This window comes from Sinohyriopsis cumingii, unplaced genomic scaffold (genome assembly GCF_028554795.1).
Source record: "Sinohyriopsis cumingii isolate HCF-2022 unplaced genomic scaffold, ASM2855479v2 utg001176l, whole genome shotgun sequence".
Classification (NCBI taxonomy): domain Eukaryota; kingdom Metazoa; phylum Mollusca; class Bivalvia; order Unionida; family Unionidae; genus Sinohyriopsis; species Sinohyriopsis cumingii.
The window spans coordinates 246441-268605 of NW_028315968.1; the positions used below are offsets into that span (position 1 = coordinate 246441).

Genomic DNA, 22165 nt, shown 5'->3' on the forward strand with positions numbered 1-22165 from the left:
GGTAACCTTTTTGATTTCAGAGAGCTTAATGTCGATGAGTGGTGGATTCCCAAAAGAATCATTAATTGGCGGATCAGTTATTGTCTGTGTTGGTAATGGTGAATACCAGATCGGCGGAGTGTTTCGCACTCTGCTAATGATATCTTTTAAAAAAACATTTTGATGGCGCCAACCCATACGAATAAAAAATAAACAATTCCACCTGGGTCAACCGCATATGCAACCAAAAGAGTACCTGGACCAGAACATCGATCGAGATTAATAATACCGATTTCAACACGGTTTGGTTGTTTTGGTAACTGATCACGCACAAAAACACCTCTGAAGTTTTTTATGTTTAATTTCTTAGCAGCATCAAGTAAATCAAAATTGGACAAGGAAAGCATATTTAGCGAAGTGTTCCTGGCAGTCTTAGACCCCGTCCTTTTTTGGGAGTCTTTTGTCCTTGGCCTGTAGCTTTTTTTAATGGCATCGGAGCGGCAGTTCCAACAGCACCTGCTTTTGCAACATCTGGGGCTGCAGCGGCTATCAACGGTGGTACAACTGCAAGAAGTGGAAATATACCACCAATCTTGGCAATGTCTTTAAAGGCACCCGCAGAAAGCTCTAGTCTAACACCTGTCTTTAATCGTTTGGCGTCATTGAGGTGCTTGATTTGACGTTCTGTCAGTGATAGTTTATTTGATCCACCTGCGATCTGATCTGATTTTAGCAATATTTTTATTCCAGAATTCTTTTTTATCCTGATTGTAGCTTTTTAATCTAACCAGGGGTCAGAGTAACATTAACGTAATGATATGACATTATGATATCATAGACGATTTAATTACATGATTTATACTGGGGCATCAGTGATTCTTATTCGTCCACCAACACCTTCAAGCAGCATTGTTTTATCTGAGAGTATAACAGGGATTGCACTATAACTAGGAATAATTACTCTTGCCACACGAGCTCTAAAATGTATAACAAGAACAGATTGTCTAGACAAATCCAAATGTTCCAGTGAGAAATAATAGCTCGGATATAATTTTGTGAAATCTGCTAAGATATTTGCAAACCAGAATCAGCATTCTGATCACGCCCCATAAATGTCATCAACCGATGATAAGCACGTTCAACATGATTATTATCAAAATTCAGCAACACTTCTTCAGACGGTTGTTAGTGTTCATTTATCCTCAAATAAACTTCACTAACCCAAGCCTGTCAAACACCATTGGATTTCGTTCATGCGAATCAGTATTTTTTGGAAAGCAATAAATATATAAATTGGTGCTGACACCCCCTGCTCTGATGTTATATTCCATGTAAATAAACCATTAATATCGCTTTGAATACTGTCTGTGGTCATTGTAACCATGAAAACGTTGATTTACTGAGTCCATGACAGAGAGCAGCTGTTGTTCTTCATTCAGCGATGGATTCATTACTGGCATCCAGAACGAAAGTTTTGTTAGTATTACTTTAGCTGCATTAACCCCATCAACACGCCATATAGCATCATCGTCGGTGGCTTTTCTCACAAGTACCATGTTGTTTTTGGCGCCAAATATAACTTTTCTATCATGTCTGCAGCATCCAAAGATATGTGACAGCGGAATTAGACATGAAAATTCGTCATTGATATTTAACATTGATCTGCGTGCAGCGAATCCCAAGTTGAAATTTTCAGTCATTGATTAAACTTCAGTTCCAGCTGCAGTCAGTCCTATGTTGCTGCTTTCTGGTTGATCAGTGGCATTTTTTGCAAGCATCATCGACGGACCAGCTGATCTCAAGTAATCATCGCTGTTTCTTGCAAGGTCAAGTATCATTGTGTCAACTTTAACATTTTCGAGACATGATTCGATATTCTTTTCATCAATCGTGTATGTGGCACTGTTAAAAAATGCCATGACGCCATTATTAACAAAAAACAACTCGATCACTAATTCCGTATGCTTCATCATCTGCTTTCAAAAGTCTACCTTCGATCTCAATAAATAACTCAGCAGGCAAGAAATAAATACTTGTATCCTGAACTTGGAAATCAATTCTTCCTCGGTCGTTAGGTACACGTGCGTCATAGTACTAATAATCAAGCACCGATTCATCCTTAAGGACTGGTGCGTCCTTGTCAAATGCTGGATCAGATACACGTTTAAACATTATTTATATTTGTTATCATCTGACACGAAAACCGCTTCCCGCTTTAGTCTAACAGTTATTTTCTATACTTCTTCTGACAGGTGTACACCAGCCAACTCTGCTAATTTTTTATTTGTAGCTTGATATATTATTTCACTGACATTTGCTGGCATAACTTTAGTGCGGGGCAATTTTACTGGTTCTAGTTTACTGGTGGTGGTCTGCGTATTAATCGTGGTAGTCTATGTCCTTGATGCTGAGAATGCTTTACTAGCAACATCACCAACAGCACCTTTATCACGAACAACGTTAATAGCTTTCATTCCCAGTTGCTTTACAGTTGGTATTGCCTTTAGGGCTATCATTCTGAATAGACCCTGAACAGCATCACCGAGTCCATCCCCGTAGATTGCTTTATATGTTGGTAATCGCGAATTTATCACCATGACCATTACAGGTCCACGTTCAGCATTATGTATGATCATCTTATTTTCTTGTCACTGATCTAATTGCATCAACCATGGCGATAATTATAAACGATTTCATCAATGACGGACCGATAAACTTTAATTCCACGATACAGCCTGTAAAAATAATCTCTGGCAAATAGCAGCTGCTTCATTAATGATTTCTGAGGAATTGTTGCCGGCTCATTTTCCACCAATCAGAATTTCTAGTCTATCAACGTCGGCAAGGATGTTGCTGAGGCATGGGGAAGTGAGGCTACTTCCCCTGGTACCAGGAGTGACAATACCACTTCCAGTTGCAACTGAACTAGGATCTGTATCATACCATTCTTCTTCTTCCTTATTTGTTGTTTCGTCTGCTGTTTTCCTTCCCTGCTTTTAAGAATGATTTCCTCTCTGCTTTTCCTTTTTCAAGATGCTGCTTCATTTCTTCGCGTATTTTTGGTTCCTTTCTTGTTTTACTCGTCCAATATACTCATCTACTGCATATTTGAAAATGTTAAACTGATTAACATCTTCCGCAGATCTGATCTGCAGTGTATCAGCAAGGACGCGATTTACATTCCTAACCCAAGCGCCAGCTTTTAGACTTTTGACATAATCGGGTTTTATATACCTATCTATATCACAATATCCAAAGGCGACAATATTAATTATTTGGTCTGAGTCATGGATAGCGATAGTACCTTCCTTCTGCCGTACATTTTATCTCTTATCCTGGTTTTAGCTTTTGGCTGTTCAGGTTGTGGTTGAGGAGGTTGCCGGGTGGTGGTCGGGTTGCTCGAAGAAGGCCAGCAATATCAACAGACAATGTCTCAAGAACTCTTTGTGCTACCTTAGTTGCTGTAACAATTTTTTTGTTGGTTTGACAATTGGTTTAAATAACTTTTCTGGACCTTCTGTAAATTCCATCTGAGACTACTGACGCGATTGTAGTTGTTTCTTGACAGAATCTCGGACGGGAAGACATTTCTTATTTGCGTCTAGTCGCTGTCGAGTTACTTTAGCTATGCGAGATTCCACGGTTAACGTTATTATTTATATAATAGTGATTTAATTACATCATCAACAGCAGGAAGGGTGGCGTCCAACTGTGAGTGTCGGGTTTGGTAAACGAGGACGCCAATAAATTTGGCACGCAAGCATCAAGAGAAAAAAATAACAAAAATATGCTAACCCGGTTAGAGACCTCGATTTAGCGCAACCCGGTTAGATGCCTCGGTTTAGTGTTTTTGACGTTTATGTGTCATTTTCTATGGAAGGTTTATTTTCACAAATAGACTTCTCTAAAGAGTTGTAGTGTTCACCCTACCTACTGCTCTACTGGACTGCTGTTGGATGTGCTGAATTTTAATATCTAAACTGTTATTTCAATTAAGGAAAATGCGTGATATATCTGAATCTGTTTAGAAGAACAAAGTTTTACTTGTATTTTGTACTATTCAAAATATAAATGTTTTTGTTTTTGTCTTCTTCTGAAGTGACCCAGTCCTCGTGACATGAATGATGGATCTGTACACAATATGACTGTACTGGTTTAAGTTGTAACGAATATTCCCACTTGTTATTCGCTTAATTTGTGCGTATCCAGTATACTAAAACCCCCTTTTGGTGGGAAACTGAAGTTGTAACATGCCTTGAGCAAAATTTATCGCTTGGCAGTTGTTTTTTTTTTTTTTGGGGGGGGGGGTTGTTCAAGTAAAATGTCACTTTCATGTTTAAAAAACAGCACACACTTTTGAAGACTGATCCATATTGTTTTGCTTTAATTCGAAATGAATGAAGGTGTGTTCAAGAAACATTGAAAAGGAGAACTTCTTGAAGATTTTGTAACTGAAGTAATTTTGAGCAGTGTTGAGATAACGGTAGATTTCTGTACATAAACTGGCGATTTCTGGAGGCAGCGATGACGGTAACTTTTCGGAGATTATGGAACATTGCTCTGAGGTGTAGAAATGCAACTAGACTTCTTAATTGGTGACACAGGTGTTTGTGGTGATTTGCAGAAGAATTATTTTGAATATGGCTCTCGAACTTAAATTCTCCCTTGAACACGAAACCTCTGATTTATATTGCCTCTTCATAATGGAACGAAGTGTTTTGACAATATCACTGTTTGAATTATATTGTTGCGTTGAACATATGAAAGAAGCTTGTTTTACTGCAAAATCCGGTACTGGCATTGCGAGAATATTATTTCTGTCACATGGTCGTGGTTGTTTTTTGTCTGCTTTCTTGTTGGGACGTTCCTAGTCTATAGCGAAGTAGAGTTAAATTTAAAACCCGTGTCTCTTTTATATTGTCGATGCCAATGCTCATCCTAGCTGCCAGGATACGGTAAAATGTACTAAGAGATGGACACAAGCCAATTTTCATTGAATATTGTTGTGTAACACATTGTTTGGTTGTAAATTCAGGGCAAGTAGAGTAGCGATCAGCCGCAGAATACAAAAAACACGTCCGATCTTGTCACTGTGCGAAAAGGTACTGAAGTCAATTCGAAGCGAAAGCGGTAAGAAAATAAGTATAGCCAATGAAATCGTTTATGATGAGTGATGCATTGTTTTTTTAAAGGTAGTGTGGCAAAATAATGCCCACGCAAGAGCGCTGTTACCATTACAGTACAGACAGATTGGAGTGTAAACGTACAAACCCTTTGTTGCGTATTGTACCATTTCTTCTTGCCACATCAAATATTCAACAGCCACAGTACTGGTTCGCGTTTTGAAACTGACAAACATTTTTAATCTTACTCAAACATTTTGACAAGCACACTCACGTTGTCAAGTAGCGTAGTTTTCTGGAGTACGTACGTGTCCCAGAGACACAGTGCCGTCTCTAGCTCTCTTGAAGACACCAACTGTCTGTTTTATTTTTCTTGCAACTATTTTCTTTCGTGGTAGGGTTTGAATCGAAGGGTCGTCAAGATGCATGAGGTGTTTAAGACGCACCGCTGTCGTTGGGTTCCTATATGCTTGGCTTTCACTTGCCTTGTGAAATATACCAAGTCATGGTCAAAACAAGAGGTAGAGAGGAGAGGGTATATATGAAAGAATGAACTTGGTTAAATCATTTCTGAATCAGCAATCGAGATCAAACGATCGCACGATTTCAGTGAGAGAGAAGAAGAACGTAAGAGGCAGCGAAGTGACGTATCGCCTCACACACGAAAAGAAGTGTTCGCTCAAATAGAAGACATGAGCGAACCTGAACCAACACCTTCCACGTCTGCGACCAGACAGAGAGAGTCTACTCCAAACCAAAGTTCACCAGTCAACCCTGAAAAGGACTATCACATTCGAGAGACGGAAAAGCGCTCCTCTAGAAAATTTAGAACCACGGCTTACACCTACACGGTGAAGTTTAAAGATTTCAAGTCCGACGTACCGTTGGAGAAAGCAGAAGGGTTCATCACCGAGATGTGGGATTCTTTGCTCACCACACTCAAGCGACAATGTCAACCCAAAGAAGACGATCGCTTGACACTATCCATACAACACGACAGCTTGAAATCCCCTGTTTGGATCGAGTTCAGCAGGCCGGCAGAACTGACCCCTTCCAAAGTCATGGACAAGATACAACAGGTGCAACAATCCAATGACAAGTTTGACATCACCGATGGTAAAGCCACACTGAAAATGGCCCAGATCTCTCTTCCTCAAGGGACAGGACGCAAAAAGGTCCTATTGGTGAACGACCTTTCCAGCACCAAAAAGGGTCTCGTCCAAATTAACAACCCTCAACACCAGATGTGCTTAGCCCGAGCCATCGTGGTGGGACGAACCTATGCCAACAAGAACGACACGGCAGAATGGAAAAGAGCCTTGAAAACTATTCAACAATCGGACCGAGACAAACAACGAAACGAAGCAGAACTCCTGTTACAACAAGCTGGCCTGTCCAAAGACACACCCTGTGGCATTCCTGAAATGCAAAACTTGCAAGATGTCCTAGCTCCACGCTACACCTTGAAAGTGCACTCTCAAGAAGTGCGTGGGCCTCTGTTGTTTCGAGGCCAAGATTTTAAGGATGGAAAACACATTCACCTTTATCATCACGATGAACATTTCGATACCATTACCAGTATCACTGGATTCCTGGGATATGTTTATTATTGTGAGAAATGTGACTATGTTTATAAAAATCGAGAACAACACAAACATTGTGGATCGAAATGCTCAGGATGTTTGGCCTCTCAACCCTGTCTGGACGAAGGACGAGTGCATTGTCCAGCTTGTCAGCGCAAGTTTGTCAGTCCTACCTGTTACCGCCAAGGCACACGTATGTTCAGGAAAGAAAAAATGTCACATTTGTCACCACATCGTGGACTTGGAACATCAATGTTACATGCAAAAATACCAACCCTAACAAGAGGAAGATGACGGTCACAAGAAGAAGAATAAAGGCAATTTCATCTTTTTCGATTTCGAATGCATGCAAGAGACTGGCATTCACATTCCTAATTTCTGCGTGGCTCATCGAGCGTGCGAGAAGTGTATTCAAGAACCTATCTTCAGTTATTGCCCTCACTGCAGCAAAATTCCTGGAGGGCGTGAAAAAAATCTTTCGAGGACCAAAGACGCTAGACGATTTTGCCAAATGGGTCTTAGACCCCATCGACAAGACATGGAGCAAAGAGGACATCGAACGTTACCGAGATTGTCATCGCTATGCCACAGTGATGGCTCACAATTTCTCCGGATACGATGGACAGTTTCTTTTGAGGTACTATACGGAACATGGCACCGAACGTCCTAAAGTCACTTTGAACGGAGCCAAAATCATTTTCATGCAAGTGGGACAAGTGCAGTTTAAAGATTCGATGATTTACTTGGCCATGCCTTTGAGTCAAATGCCTAAAACGTTTGGAATGACAGAAATGGCTAAAGGTTATTTTCCTCACTTTTTTAATACGGAAGCCAATCAAGGAGAAGAAATGAAATACTTTAATGTGTGTTCGATGTATCCTTACGTGTGCAAATATTGTCACTTTCCTACAGGGCACCCGCGATTGCTGACGGAACACATCGACCTGGTCAACATTCGACAATATGAAGGCTTGATCAAGTGAAAAGTTTTGCCTCCCACGAACCTATACCACCCCGACTTACCTCACCATTGTCAAGGCAAACTGATGTTTCCCTTGTGCCGTACTTGTGCCGAAACGTGCAACCAAGATCAGCCTTGTCAGCACACCCAGGAAGAACGGGCCTTGACGGGAACCTGGGTCAGCGTTGAATTGTTCAAAGTTGTGGACATGGGATACCAACTGTTAGAAGTGTACGAACTTTGCCACTTTCCCAAGACAGAACAATACCTCAAAGGTGACCCCACGCAGAAAGGCATTTTCGCCGACTACGTGGATGCCTTTTTGAAACTGAAGCAAGAAGCCAGCGGCTATCCGTCCTGGTGTCACACTCCCGAAGACCAAATAAAATTCAAAGAGAAATACCGGGAACAAGAAGGCATCACTTTAGACCACATCGAGAAAAACGAAGGCAGGCGATCGTTTGCCAAAGTGATGTCAACTTGCTTGTGGGGAAAAATGGCACAACGACCGTGTTTACCCAAGACGGAATATTTGACAGAACCTTCCCGCTACTTCCAAATGATTCACGACAAAACCAGATTCATCAAACACGTGGACGTCGTTCGCGAGGATTTGATCTTGGTCAATTACGAAGAAGATCTGGACTTTGTACAAGCCAACTCATTTGGAAATGTCATCATTGCGGCTTACGTGACAGCTCATGCTCGCTTAGAACTGCACGAAGCTTTAGAACTGTTAGGGGATCGCGTCCTGTACTTTGACACGGACAGTTGCATCTACATCGATCGACCGGGTCAGCAACACCCTAACATCGAAGGAGACCGTTTAGGAGCCTGGACAGACGAACATCCTGACAACAAGATTCTAAGTTTCGCGAGTGGCGGTCCTAAAAATTACGGCTACGAATACAGCGACCCACAAGGAGAAGTGCACACAGAGTGTAAAGTGAAAGGATTGACTCTGAATTATCGTACCAGTCGTGTGGTCAACTTTAGCGTATTGAAAGAAGCCTTGCAGTCTGGGGAGGATAAAACCTTTAAAGTGGCCACCTACCAGCCGAACAAGATTGTACGTTTACCCACTCACCAGATCGTCAGTCGACCCTTGGAAAAAGTCTATCAAATCGTGTACCAGAAGCGTGTGCGACTTCCCAACCACTTTACTTTGCCGTACGGTCACATCAATATTGGTCAGCATATAAAAGAGGACAACGTCCAAGACCAACAGTTCATTGTCACTACCAAGACCAATCGAGAAAAAATGAATCCCTTCAAACAGCAAGTATAGACCGTAAGACTCAAATCCAACGAGAAACTCGGGTGTGATTCTTTGCCTCACTATCACATCACCAATGCAGTAACACATCTTAATTATTTATGTACTAACGCCATGACAAACTACGTGCAACCAGTGAAACTTCCAGACCACAAAACTTTACCTTATGGACATACTGATATCACCCAGTATAAAAAGGGACGACTTCCAAGAACGACACTTCATTGCGAGGACAAGCAACGAGAAAGATGAATCACTCTACGCAGATGAAAAAAGAGAAGGAACAAACATCACTGACCTCTTTCACTACCATACCGTCACAGCAAGGTGCGTCCAAAAAGGGAAAGGATTTAGTAGACCTACAGGAGTATTTTAGCATCCAAATGACTCAGACAGCGACCTCAAGAAAATTTAGAACGACAACTTACACCTACACGGTGAAATTTAGAGACTTCGCGTCTGACATTTCAGCCGAGGAAGTAGCAGGTTTCATTACGGACCTACTTGACTCACTGTTAGAGGAACTCAAATGTCATTGCCAAGTCAAAGATCGAGGTCGTTTGAGCCTATCTATGTATCACGACAGTTTGAACTCACCTGTATGTCTCGGATTTAGCACACGTGCAGAAATAACTTCTTCCAAACTTTTGAGGGCTATTGAAGACGTGCAGTCGATGAGAGGAAAATTTGACATCACCGAAGGAAAAGTAACCATTCATATGGTATACGTTGTACCTCCATGAGAAGAAGACGATGACTGCACTTGATCTGCTTACTTACAAGTGTACATAGCACGATGGATATAACAGCCGATTTACGAATGAAACGGATTAAGTGATGGGAAACATCTACGCTGGGAGACAAGTGCTAGTTGACCAGATTTTTAACAACGTGTGAGGCGAATAGAGAGAGAGAAACATGAACTTTGTCCTATTTGATTGCATGTTACTTGTTTTGTGTTAGCTTTTTCTTATAAATGAACATTAAATGTAAACAGGTTTACTAGAGCCAAGAACTAAATAACTAGTAAATATGTTTGTTTGATGTAGAAATGCTTATGTATTAAATAGATAGTGCTTAGACCAAAGCACAGGCCAGAGAGCCCATGTATATACTTGAATAAATGTTTTGAACCCATGCAATAGACTTTTCTTTTTAGAGCCTCTATTCTCTCTGTGAGTTTTTTTTAGAACATTTCTGTCGTCTTTTCTGTGTGTTTAAATGTGTATTTGTATGTTTGTCCCTATCTACCCTTTGTCTTTACAAATACATTAAAATCCCTATAAAATGTTTTGACCCATTAAACCTCATGACGTCACCCAAAGTTCAATTCCCATTGACATCCAGGTGACATTCCCATGTTAAATTCCCACTGACGCCAAAGTGCAAAGTGACATTCCCATGTTAAATTCCCATGTTAAAGTCCCATTGACGCCAAAGTGCAAACCCCTATTTTAACGTTAAAGTCCATTGACGCTAAGGTGACCCCATATACTACTGATGCCCCATCGTCGGGAAATTCTTTTTTAGCATCCCGAATAAACTTACACTACGGTACAATTATGACGGTACCTTAGAGAAGGTAGTACCGTTGTCCAGGAAGAAAAAAAAGGAAGACTTCCAAAACAAGACATAAAAATGGAACGATGTACAAGCTTGAGACTTCATTGCGATTAGTACAAAAAGGGACAATGTCCAAGATCGATAGTTCATTGTGACTACCAAGACCAAGCGAGAAAGATGAATACCTTCAGAGAAACACAAACCAAGTTCAGACAGGCACAATTCAAGTCCGGTGATTCTCAAGTGGAGTGCGATGCTATACCGTACAATGAGAGCGATGCAGTAAAGCATCATGGGAACTTTGTTCTCACTACTACAGCCACTACACCTATCATGGAAAGTGATGCTGTGCGTGTCAAACCTGACGGATGCGAAAGCGATGCCACTTGTGATCGTGGACTCTTTGCTGGTTTTCATTGTGGATGTCAACCTTCACGTCTACGATCCTACGGATGTCATCCAGCCCTGAGCAAACTCCTGTCGATGTCACCCTACCCTCATCGAAACGAACCTGTGAAAGACGAATATTGGTTCCCTGTGCGTTTGCCTGAATACTGCAACTTTGAAAATCGTTTTCAATCGTTCAAAGGAAAATGGCCTAAATATTTGGGAGACCGATCCCTGAAGAATTAGCCAGAGCCAGATGTTTCTACTTGGGCGAAGGGGATAAAGTCAAGTGCTTCAGTTGCGGTGTGTTACTTTACCAGTGGGAACAACAAAATTCAGCATACCTGGAACATGCTCGATGGTCCCCGAATTGTCACTATTTACCTTTAGTGGGACGATATCAGTAATACCTGAATGGATATTTTACAAGAGAACATTCGTGGTTTGCCTGTGGAGCTGACAGAACGCATTTACCGAGAACTGGTCAAAATACAAGTGAAATGCAAACTCAAAATCATTTCCCCAATTTCAAATTATGCTCTTTTCCTAAGTAAAAGAAGACTGATTATGAGTGGATATTACTTCAGTCACAAAGGTAAACGAGGTTATTAGCCACGACCCAGTGATTCCAAAAAAGTGTATATACTTATGGATACTTTGCAAGAGAACATCTTGGGCTTGACTGAGGAGTTGAGAGAACGGATTTAGCTAGAACTGGTCAAAATTCAAGTGAAACGTAAAGAACAATTGCATCCGTTACGTCACCGATGTTTAAACCACTGGCATCTGAATTCTATAAGAGCACTGATTTAAATGAAAGTGTTTCAGTGGTCAGACATTCATCAACTACCCACTGGTTCAAAGGATTGGTTTGTTAGTGATGATTCTGTTTGCTACAAGGTGGACTTACTGCAACGAATTCCAGAGGAAGAGTTAGAGAGTTACCAAAATCTTTCACACAATGTCAACTTAGTGAAAGAGGAAACTTCTGAACGGTGTCTTTTGATGTGCAAGTTAGTGACTAAACTATTTAGATTCGCTACTGGAGTACAATCATCTCTGTGCAGAAAGTACACTTATTGTCTCAGAATAAAGAGGTATAAAAACAGGCTACCGTACCACAACGTTTATCAGAAGTGATTCAACAGATTTCGTGGAAGGAAATCAATTACACTATTCAAACAGTGGAAGATTACCAATACTTATTACAAAACTGTATCCATTCAATTGGGGTCGACGTGTGGTGTATGTCTTATTGACTTGTTTTCTGGGATTTCGTTTACCAGCCGATTCCTTGTGGACTCTTTACCAGCAATACTTACCATCCAATAAAACATGAAAGTGGTTCCTTTAAATGACCACGAGAGACTCATTTTGCTCAATGCTTTGCGTTTTCATCTGGATACTTCTCGACCTCTACGGGAAAAAAAGACTCGACAACTAGCTAAAGTTTTAAATTATATTCGAATTAAAATTAATTTTCCAACAATATCCTATATGCAATTTTGTTCAGTATAGTGAAAAGGCATTTTTCTTTCTGACATTACTTGTAGCTGTGATGTCAGAAAAAATAAACAGAAAAGCGCAGACCTACTTGATGTTATGTCTTTATTGGATAATTGGCTTAATTTCTTTATGCATAATCGCTTGCTTACATTTCAATATATTTATTGATAAACATTGCTTTTCACTGTTCATTTTTGAGCTTGAAAACCAGAATACTTGGAACGGTTTTCCATCTACCGCGGGCATGCCGTTTGATAGATTATATTTACCTAAATTTATCACATCATGACCAAATTTGAGCCAAGATTTAAAGAAATATTGAACGTTATGTTAAATGAGATAATGCACAAACTAATTTCATTCGTGAAATAGAAATACTGATCGAAACTGTTAGTTAAACCGTATCGTCCCACACCTGAATTTGACGCTACCCTATTTTAAGGCATTGTCATAAACTCACATTTCTCGAGAGAACGCCTCTCTACTTGACGTCACAACTACATTTGTTTACAAAGACAACCTGTCACAAAGACAAAAACATTTGTTGCAAAACCTATTATTATTTGTGAAATTAAACATGCGTTTAACTAATTATTTTTTTTTCCAGTCAGTAAGTCCTCATAAAATTGTCTATCAACTATTCTGACACGGCATAAACGTCCTGCCATAATAAATATCCAGTATGCTAATCAACGTCTGTTAGCCACGTTTCTCACAGCTGATAACTGCATGAGTAATATGTAACTTATTTTGACCAATTTATAATCTATAAATTGAATTGATACTAGTAAGAAATACAATGCATGAAAAAACCTTGTCTGTAACATTATGTCTTGTGTCTCTGATTATTGGCACTTTAAGAGGTATGACTTACGAAGGATGCAAACCAGATTTAAACTTCCAAAACAGCACATTCAAAAATAGTGATGAACTGTATATTTACAATGCCAATTAAGTATTGGAAAACAGCCCTACACTAAATAATGTGTTTGTAACTCATAAGTAAACATTTCTATCATTATACGAAGATAACTTGTCACCAATTTCATCCTTTTAGCTTCTGCAACAAAATATGTTCCAAAGTGAAGATTATGATAAATACAAGAAAACGTTAAGAATGCTAAATGAATTTTTAACGTATATTTCCCTGTTAACTTTAGTTTTGTATGTGATATTGACGTTGCTCTGCAATATTGTACTTTCTTCGCAGCATGTGTACATTGGTGTCACAGGAAGACGACTTCTGTTAGAAGCGTCACAATGGGTGACGTAATATGGTAGCAGGCTGATTCAGCCCAAATTGCTGACTGATTTGGACAGATTTCTGGCTGATTTGGCCAAAATTCCGGGCTGATTTGGACCATGTGAAATATTATTAAGTTTCATCCGGGATTTAAATGCAACACCTAAATTTGTTTCTAATGATGATATTTCTCATTATTTCCGAATCAAGTTGAGCAATTCAGATGTGCATTGGAAGGCATCAAACCCCCGTGATAATGGAGTTGTTGTACAGAATGAAATGAAATAACATAAAACGGTTTATTTTGCATCGGCAATTTAGTAGTGAAATATTTTTTAAAGCAGCTCATTCAACTGTGTACAAACTTTAAATAGTTTTTTTTTTTTAAATCGAGAAATAATGAAATTTGGAACTATGACACAAAATAACAAATATGAAACGGGGTTCATGTAGTAAGATTCTAAAAATCTTTGTTTGAAGCACATAGTTTTGTTTTGTTATCTGTGAATTCATGTTGACGCATTTATTTGTATACAAATTACTGGGGAAAACCCCCTGAAAACATGGTCCGTTTAGTAACGTTTAGTAACGTGATCTATTGTTGTATGGATATCTATCTATGTATATATATATATATATATATATATATATATATATATATATATATATATATATATATATATATATATATAACTCTTATTTAGTGCATTTGTACCAGCAAGGTATCGCTGTATGTCTGGGTTTTATTGATAAAAGCAAAACTCTGACAAAGTACAGTGAAAAACTTGGTTTTAGGTTCTTGTCAGAGGCAATTGCAAACAGGCATAAACAGTAAACACAAAAGAAAGTGTTGAAATTACACAAGTTTACATGTTTTGTGTATGATTGAAGTATTGTTTGAAAATGTTCAACGTTGGGCCTAAGTGAATTTGCAACCGTAGATTATATTTCGGATATATAGAAACTAGATGGGGGCTTCTTTCCCTGCTAGTATGATCCACATTTTCTTATCAATTCTTTGCGCTAATCATTTTGGTCTTGCTTTGGAAATATGTTGACACTGTGACATTCTGTACTGAAATCTTTGTAATGAAAAAGATATAAAAAATATAAACGCATTTATCTAATGATAATCTACCGATCCCCAAATCAAGATTTTGTGAATTATTGTGAATTCATTCAAGAACATATTTGATGTTATCATTGTGATGCATCAAGACTGTTGGCACATAAGCAAATTTGAGGTTACTGGCACATCAGCACATTCAACACTAGAATTCATTCATAACACGACTGGCATTGATTCAGAACACTACTTTTGACTTGTGATAACACTTTTGGGACTATTTTGGATGTAATTCACAACACTGTAAGTTCCCTTTAAATTTTCACTTTTTTATCCTAGGGCAACACATTGAATTTTAATAAACTTGTTGGTTTTCGCATTTTCTGTCATTTAGTTCAAGTCCATAGAGTCATAGCACATCGGCTTGGAAATCACTTATAGAATAGATCTGAACTTATAACTAGAATTTTAGAACTGCATGAAAAGATGTTTCAACAAGAAATAACAATTTTAATAAGCTTATTAATTTTTTTGATATTTCATACAGAGCATTTTTAGCTAATAATTCCAAATCTCACCTAATAAAAAATGCTTGTTTTATGACATAAAAGGCTGGAATAATATGTGGCCAAAGTGAAAAACAGAATTGATGATTTTTAGAAAAAGGAAAGTATATTACCAACAATAGCCTTTGTAATGTTTTAATTTTTTATCCTAAGATGTTTTACTTGTTCACGAATTATTAAAAAGAATGAAAATGTCATATTTCAAGAAAATAAGCAATTTAATAACACCATCCAGTGTGTGTGTGTGTGTGTGTGTGTGTGTGTGTGTGCAACAGTCAAACAGCTAAATAGTTTACAGTAATCCCTCCAAAACTTGGTCAGTTGGTGAGGAAATGGAGTATATAAAATCCTGATAACTTATATTTTAAAAAAATGAAAGAAAAATAAATAATTAATAAATTCAATGATTAATAATTTTTCAATTTTTTTAACCTAACTGCATTTTTTAAATTATAAAAAAACTTGTTTAAAATATTTTAAATGTTATAAGACTGTAAGCTGATAAAGGATGTCTTACAAATGATGCTAATGGATGCAGAACCATAGTGTACTTTTAGGTGACTTTCACTCATGTGTGAAATTTAGGAAAATCAAACAAAGTACATGCAAATGAAAAATCACTTTTAATGAGTACATTGTATTAGTAATGAATGACTGCATCGCAGTCTGAGCATTGGTTAGAAATTATGTGAAACATTAAAACACAGATGACATAAAATATTGTCAGAAACCAAGATTAGTGTCTAGTACAGGAAAAGATGGGATTGTACATCTATGAGTGCAACTGGTATTGAATTCATTACATCTTTGAGACTATTTTAAATGGAATCGGAAATCAAGTATGTGATTAATAAAAATACCTTAAAACTAATCTACATGCATGAATTTCGTACATAAATAAATGAGTCAACTCAGAAATCCAAAAACTGTCAAATATATGATACAATTATTTAATCTTGTACAGTTTTAACGAGTTTATATGTTACATACATGAGCAAAATGTAAAAGTGTTTAATAAAACACGTAAATATCAATAGAGAAAAAGTAAAAGTGTATACACACACACACACACACACACACACATATTTATATCTTTATTCTAACTCCAAACTGCACAGACCCAAATTTGCCATTGCATATGTATTGACAGATCTTGGTCTATGATGTTTGCAGTTAGACTTGACTTATAAAAGAGTTTAAATAACACACAATGCATAGGTTCAACAGACATTTTATTGTACATATAAAATAATCTTTGGCAAAACGGGGGCAAATCTTGTCACAGCACACAGCACCAGCCTATCTCTGAATTTTTTCTATATGAATACCTCAGGTAGAGAGACTTGGCAGAGTTTGTAGGGTTGTGAAAAATGTCTGACACCTACATGTGGAGCCGCAATGGGCTGATATGAGGTATATAGGGACATTGATAACCGAAACTCAATAAGTCTGATCCTGAGGATTACTATGATAACATACATCAGTCGATACTTCATACATGCACCATAGGAAGCGGGTATGAAGGATATGGGCATAATAGTCGAGTACATTTAAGTACATGAACTGACACAAGTTGGGGTTCAAAAGCAAAGTTGTGAATGCATAAAACTTAGGAATGTTCCCCACCCACCCCCGAACAGAGTTTGAATGGCATGTTATCCCAAATGTACGACAAGGCAGAAGGAAGGAGGGGTAGTGGATGGTTCTTTTTACAAATAATGTTACCGGTAAGTTAAATGCAGCATATACACTAAAAAGCACACATCTCTACTGGCATCCCAGTTGCAGTATCAATGCCCAACCAGTTGACACAATGTTTGATCACATGCTCCAACTCAGTCATCTGATTGGTTCAACATGACAACATATCTAAATTTAGTTCCAAGCTTGTTAACATATACTGACTGCAATGACATCATGTCTGTGCAGAGAAACCATAGTAGAAAAAGAAGGGCCCAACAAGGGGCCAGAGAAGGATGCATTGAGCATTACTTAAACTACATTTAATCAATTAAATTATAATATATACATTAGTAAGTAAAAGTACCCATAATGCAGTATTAGTGAGAAGCAAATAAAACAATAGAGAATTCACTGCAAACTCATGAAATTTTTTCTCTACAAACATAAAAAAACAAATCACTGACAACTCAGCAGGTTATAACTAACAACATTAAATTCAGAGTTTGAATTTAGTACTTCTCAGTTACAAATGATACAGTACTTATTATAAAAATGGATAATTGTAATTTGGCAAGCATGATACAAGAAATATCATGTTTGGTGGAATATTGCTGGAACTATTATCTTCAAAGGTGAAGGCAGTACTGAAAATTAGAGCCGGATATCTCCTTCCCCAAGTCTGAATTTGGCTGTCCAGAAAATAATAGTTACTCTTTATTTGAACTCGCTGACTGTAAGACATTTGAATCTGATACAGTGACAGCTGTTGTTGCTGTTCTAGGGTTGAACGCCATTTTTCAGTACAAGATAGGCTATACATGGCGGCCAGCATAACTGGTGGAGGAAGAACTCTGGAAAGCCCAGGGAAGAACCACCGACCCATGAGAAGCTACTGGCAGGCTTTCCCACGTACCCATGCTAGCCAAGCCTTGGACTCGAACACACGCAGACAGAGGTGAGATGGCAGTGATCCGGAACAGTGAGCGCTTTAGACCACTCGGCCACTTGGGGCCCCCATACAGTGACAGACAAGTGAGCTTTTTTCTTATTACATCTTGTTTGAAACTGTTGCATAATTAAGTTCTACATGCTTGAACAAGTTATAACTCATATGACCCCTTACTATGAACCAACTGGTTTCAATCTTACCCTAGTAGGTCATGGAAATATTGAAAGAATCATGTAATAAAAAGTTGCCCTCCCACCCGCAACAATTCTGTTATGTTGTTCAAGGGTTTAACGCCATTTTTCAGCACGATAGGCTGTACATGGTGGCCAGCATAACTGGAGGAGGAAGAACCCTGGAAAACCCAGGGAATAACCACCGACCCATGAGAAGCTACTGGCAGGCTTTCTCACGTATCCACACTAGCCGAACCTTGGACTCAAACCCATGCAGACAGAAGTGAGATGGCAGCGATCCAAAATGGTGAGCGGTTTAGACCACTCGGCCACTCTGGGCCCCAACAATTCTGTTTAAGTATGATGATAACATGATGATGTTAATATAAACATTCTATAGACGTTTTGGCATGATTTAAGAAAACAGAAATTGTATTTGACATTGACAATATTTTACACTGTATATAATAATCATTATTCACTGAAATATCTTTTAAAAAAATAAAAGGAGTGAAGTAATTTTCTACATAACTAGCAAATACTAAAGATCATTTCTTTTCTGCGAAAATTTATGATGGTAAATTAGGGACAGAAATTTCCCAAGACATGTTTAGTCTTTGTAATTCTAAAGTAGATATGATTATCCTGATGTTTGCACATAAATCTGTCAAACTATTTAGCATGTCTATGTGAATTATTGTAAAAATTACATAAAAACAATGTAATGCACAGATAAATGTAATTCATTCTAAAACAGAAGAGAACAAGTACAACACATTGAAATATCCATGAATGCAATTTGTGAAGAGCTTCCCCAGAAAAATATGCAAATAACCACTTAGCAGAAAATCACTTCCTTATTAATATTTAGCACAGATTCGTTCTTGCCGTAACACAATGTGTCACATGAAATTCATGGTAGTTATAAACCCGCAGAAGAGGTTGTTTGAAGAAACACGAGTTTCAGTATGCTTCACAACTAAAACTAATGAGAGATTGAGACAACTTCCTTTAAACACCACAAAATATGCCATTAATCTTCTTAGTATTTTTGCAAACCCATTCTCCTGGCAGTTTATATAGAAGATTGTTATTGAGTAAATGAAATATAAGGGAGTCAGTGATGAACAATCATCAATTCATATATTAATTAACAGACTGAGAATGGGCCACTGTTCAGTTCCTTGAGTACTCTTGTCTGAAATCTCATTAGGCTAATTTGCATAGATAACATTTTACACTAAGAGGGCAGGCCAATTTGTTTCAAGTTAGGTTAATCAAATAAATGTGTACTGAAGGAAAACAAACTAATTAAGATGCCAACCATGTTTTCATCTCCAACTTGCAGAAGTGTTTGTTGTATTGTTACACTCAACACCAAGCAGACCTGCTATGTCTTTTGTATCAAATGAAATAAAATGACTGGAATAAAAGAAAAGTGAAAAGCAATGCAAATCCTACCTGTGTAAGAGCTTGCAGTGATCATCTTTTGTCAACTTGTTTTAATTGAACAAGTGAACTTTTATAAATATTATTATGCAAATAAGTTAATTAAACTATCTCAAATTAGCCAACCCATTCATGAATGTGATCAAAGATAGCAAAGAAGTTAAATAATTACTTGGTGAATAAAAAGCTTTCTTTCAAAATACAGTTAATTATGGGGAGGTGAGTTCCAGAGTATGTAGTCAACTTAAAATTCATGAATAAGCGCTCTGAGATTTTTTATAAAGTGAGAAGCTTCATTATTACTTGCAATGATTCGTGGCATCAATATTTGACGAATAGAACATTTAAAAAATAGTCTCAATATAGACAGCTTTTTATATGAAATAAATGTCTCTAGTTTTTTTTTGAAAAAAGAATCTTGTTTGGTTGTGAATCAACAATGAAAAGCAGTGACAAAATACACAATGTTTTGCATACACATGATAGCTATTGAAATCTAGAAGAAAATGTGGTCAATGACCTTTCAGAGATTGGGTATCTTGAAAACAAAATACCAAAATTCGAACTTCATTAGAAAAAGCTCTCTACTGACAATTATAACCAATGAGACTGTAAAATGAATATTCAGCCATGGAACAGCATCATTACTCCCACCCACCATGGTTTAATCTAGATGTCTAGTGGGGATGGTACCTCCTTCTTAATTATTTTGAGATTCCTTGGTAACTTGCAACCTCATTTATTGTGTGGTCTATAATTCTGGACCCTGTTATGTAGTTATAGAGGGAGTGGTATATATATATATATATATATATATATATATATATATATATATATATATATATATATACATTCATTACAGGGGGCCAATGTTCTATTGGCTCTTGCTATATCAATGTGGCAGCCGCCAGACACATATAGAATTTAACATAAAAGTATTCATGGGATACCTTCAGTGCTATAATAAATAAGACAATTCTGAAATATTTAATTATTAATAATGTAATAGAAAATATGCTGTCGTTTTCTGCATCTGATTTGATATTGCTTCAGTTTTAGTAATATTATTTTATACTCAACCAGTTTTTTCTGAAACTAATTGTTTTTTTTAAAGCTGATTTTTTATTTGAGAAAACTATGCTTTAGAATTTGTTCCAACAACAATCTCTTATACCACTTTGCAGCTTTATAAAATTTAGTATTAATTGACATCAAGCAGTCTTAATATCAAGATATCAAATGACACTGTAAAAACTGATAGACTTTTCTGGCCATATCCAATGATCAAGGTTTATCAAATCAGGTCCTTAATAAGTGCCACAGGATAGCAAAAAGGTTATTTCTTATTGTCAGCAATAATATGTAAATCTTAATTTTCAAGTGTAGGCTAAACATAGGCTAGTCAAATTTTTGGTGTATGGGTTTGACATGTACTGAAACACTGCCACACAATATAGTTAAAAATCACAAGGAGTGAGAGACCCATATAATGTCTGTAGTACAGACCCTAGGGCAATTGTTCAATTCCAAGCAATAGTTAAGTGCAGAAGATACACCTCTATTGCCTTGTGTTTTGTTGCTATATAGTGTTGATTACATGGAATAGTTATGGTAACTAATATGTCCAATGAGGAGTCTTGTCTGCCAAATACAGTCAATTTTGGAACTCTGATATACTCTAATGATCATTATCATCTGATTCAGTAACCGTTGGAAATGTTCATAAATTGATTAGTTTTTTATGACAAAGCAGGTCATATAACCATGGGAAATACTTTCTATGCATTTGACGAACTGTTGACACTCCTTGGAGACAATTACCGTACTTACCATTATAAAAAGACAATATTCTTAGCTCAACAATATAAAGATAAATTCTGTCACAGATCTTTACAACATTCCCATCAAGATATTGCATGCATACATTTATTCATGGCATCCAGGGAAAAAGTAGAACTTCCTGATAAAAGAGTCTGTGTAACGTGCTGCCTGAAGGATATGTGAGTTGGTTTCTGGATCTAATGTCTTTCCTCGAGACACAATATGATTTACCTGCAAGAACAGAGGAGAGAACAAAGTATTTACTGGAATCACAGTCTACATAATAATACAATTTGTAAAACTTTTTTGGGACAATTAAATTAAATTTGTGAAAATTGTATTACAACTGGCAGAAATAGACAGACTGCAAATAAGCTGAATTCATAAAATTACCATTTATCAAGTATTTCTTTAAGGGACTGAAAAGAAAAAATACATAAAGTTGTAGGTTTTAATGAGAAGTCTGTTCCTTCCCTCCTTTCATCTTTTTAACTGCCAAGTAATTATCTCAGAAATTCTATGGATACTCCAATATCCAATAAACCAAATTTTATAAGAATTTTTTTTTTTATTTGATTGTTTCACATATAAGTTAGGAAAACAAACTCTGTCAGTGCCTTTGACCTTGAACTTGACATATATCAACTCATCTCAAACAGTGTCAAGAATTACCCACGTGCTAAGTTTAGTTTAATCCACAAGTAATATGTTTTTAACAATAAAAAAAGCCCCAAGTTATTGAACTGGCTTTAGATATATCCACATATTCAATAAAAGTTCATTCAAACTTGTCTGTATATTATGCTTGTAAGCCATTTCATAAAAACTCGGGTCAAG

At 37.3% G+C, this 22165-nt stretch overlaps 1 protein-coding gene across 2 annotated transcripts in view; it reads right to left on the reverse strand.

Annotated features, from left to right (window-relative positions):
* Positions 1 to 15857: 15857 nt before the first annotated feature.
* Positions 15858 to 22165, reverse strand: part of LOC149772749 (caspase-3-like) — a 94218-nt gene continuing 87910 nt past the window's right edge. For both annotated transcript variants that reach the window (XM_089947288.1, XM_089947287.1), the window contains exon 9: positions 15858 to 21559. In XM_089947288.1, coding sequence (XP_089803414.1) covers positions 21434 to 21559 — 126 coding nt within the window. In that variant the 3' untranslated portion in view covers positions 15858 to 21433. The remainder of the gene's footprint in view (positions 21560 to 22165) is intronic.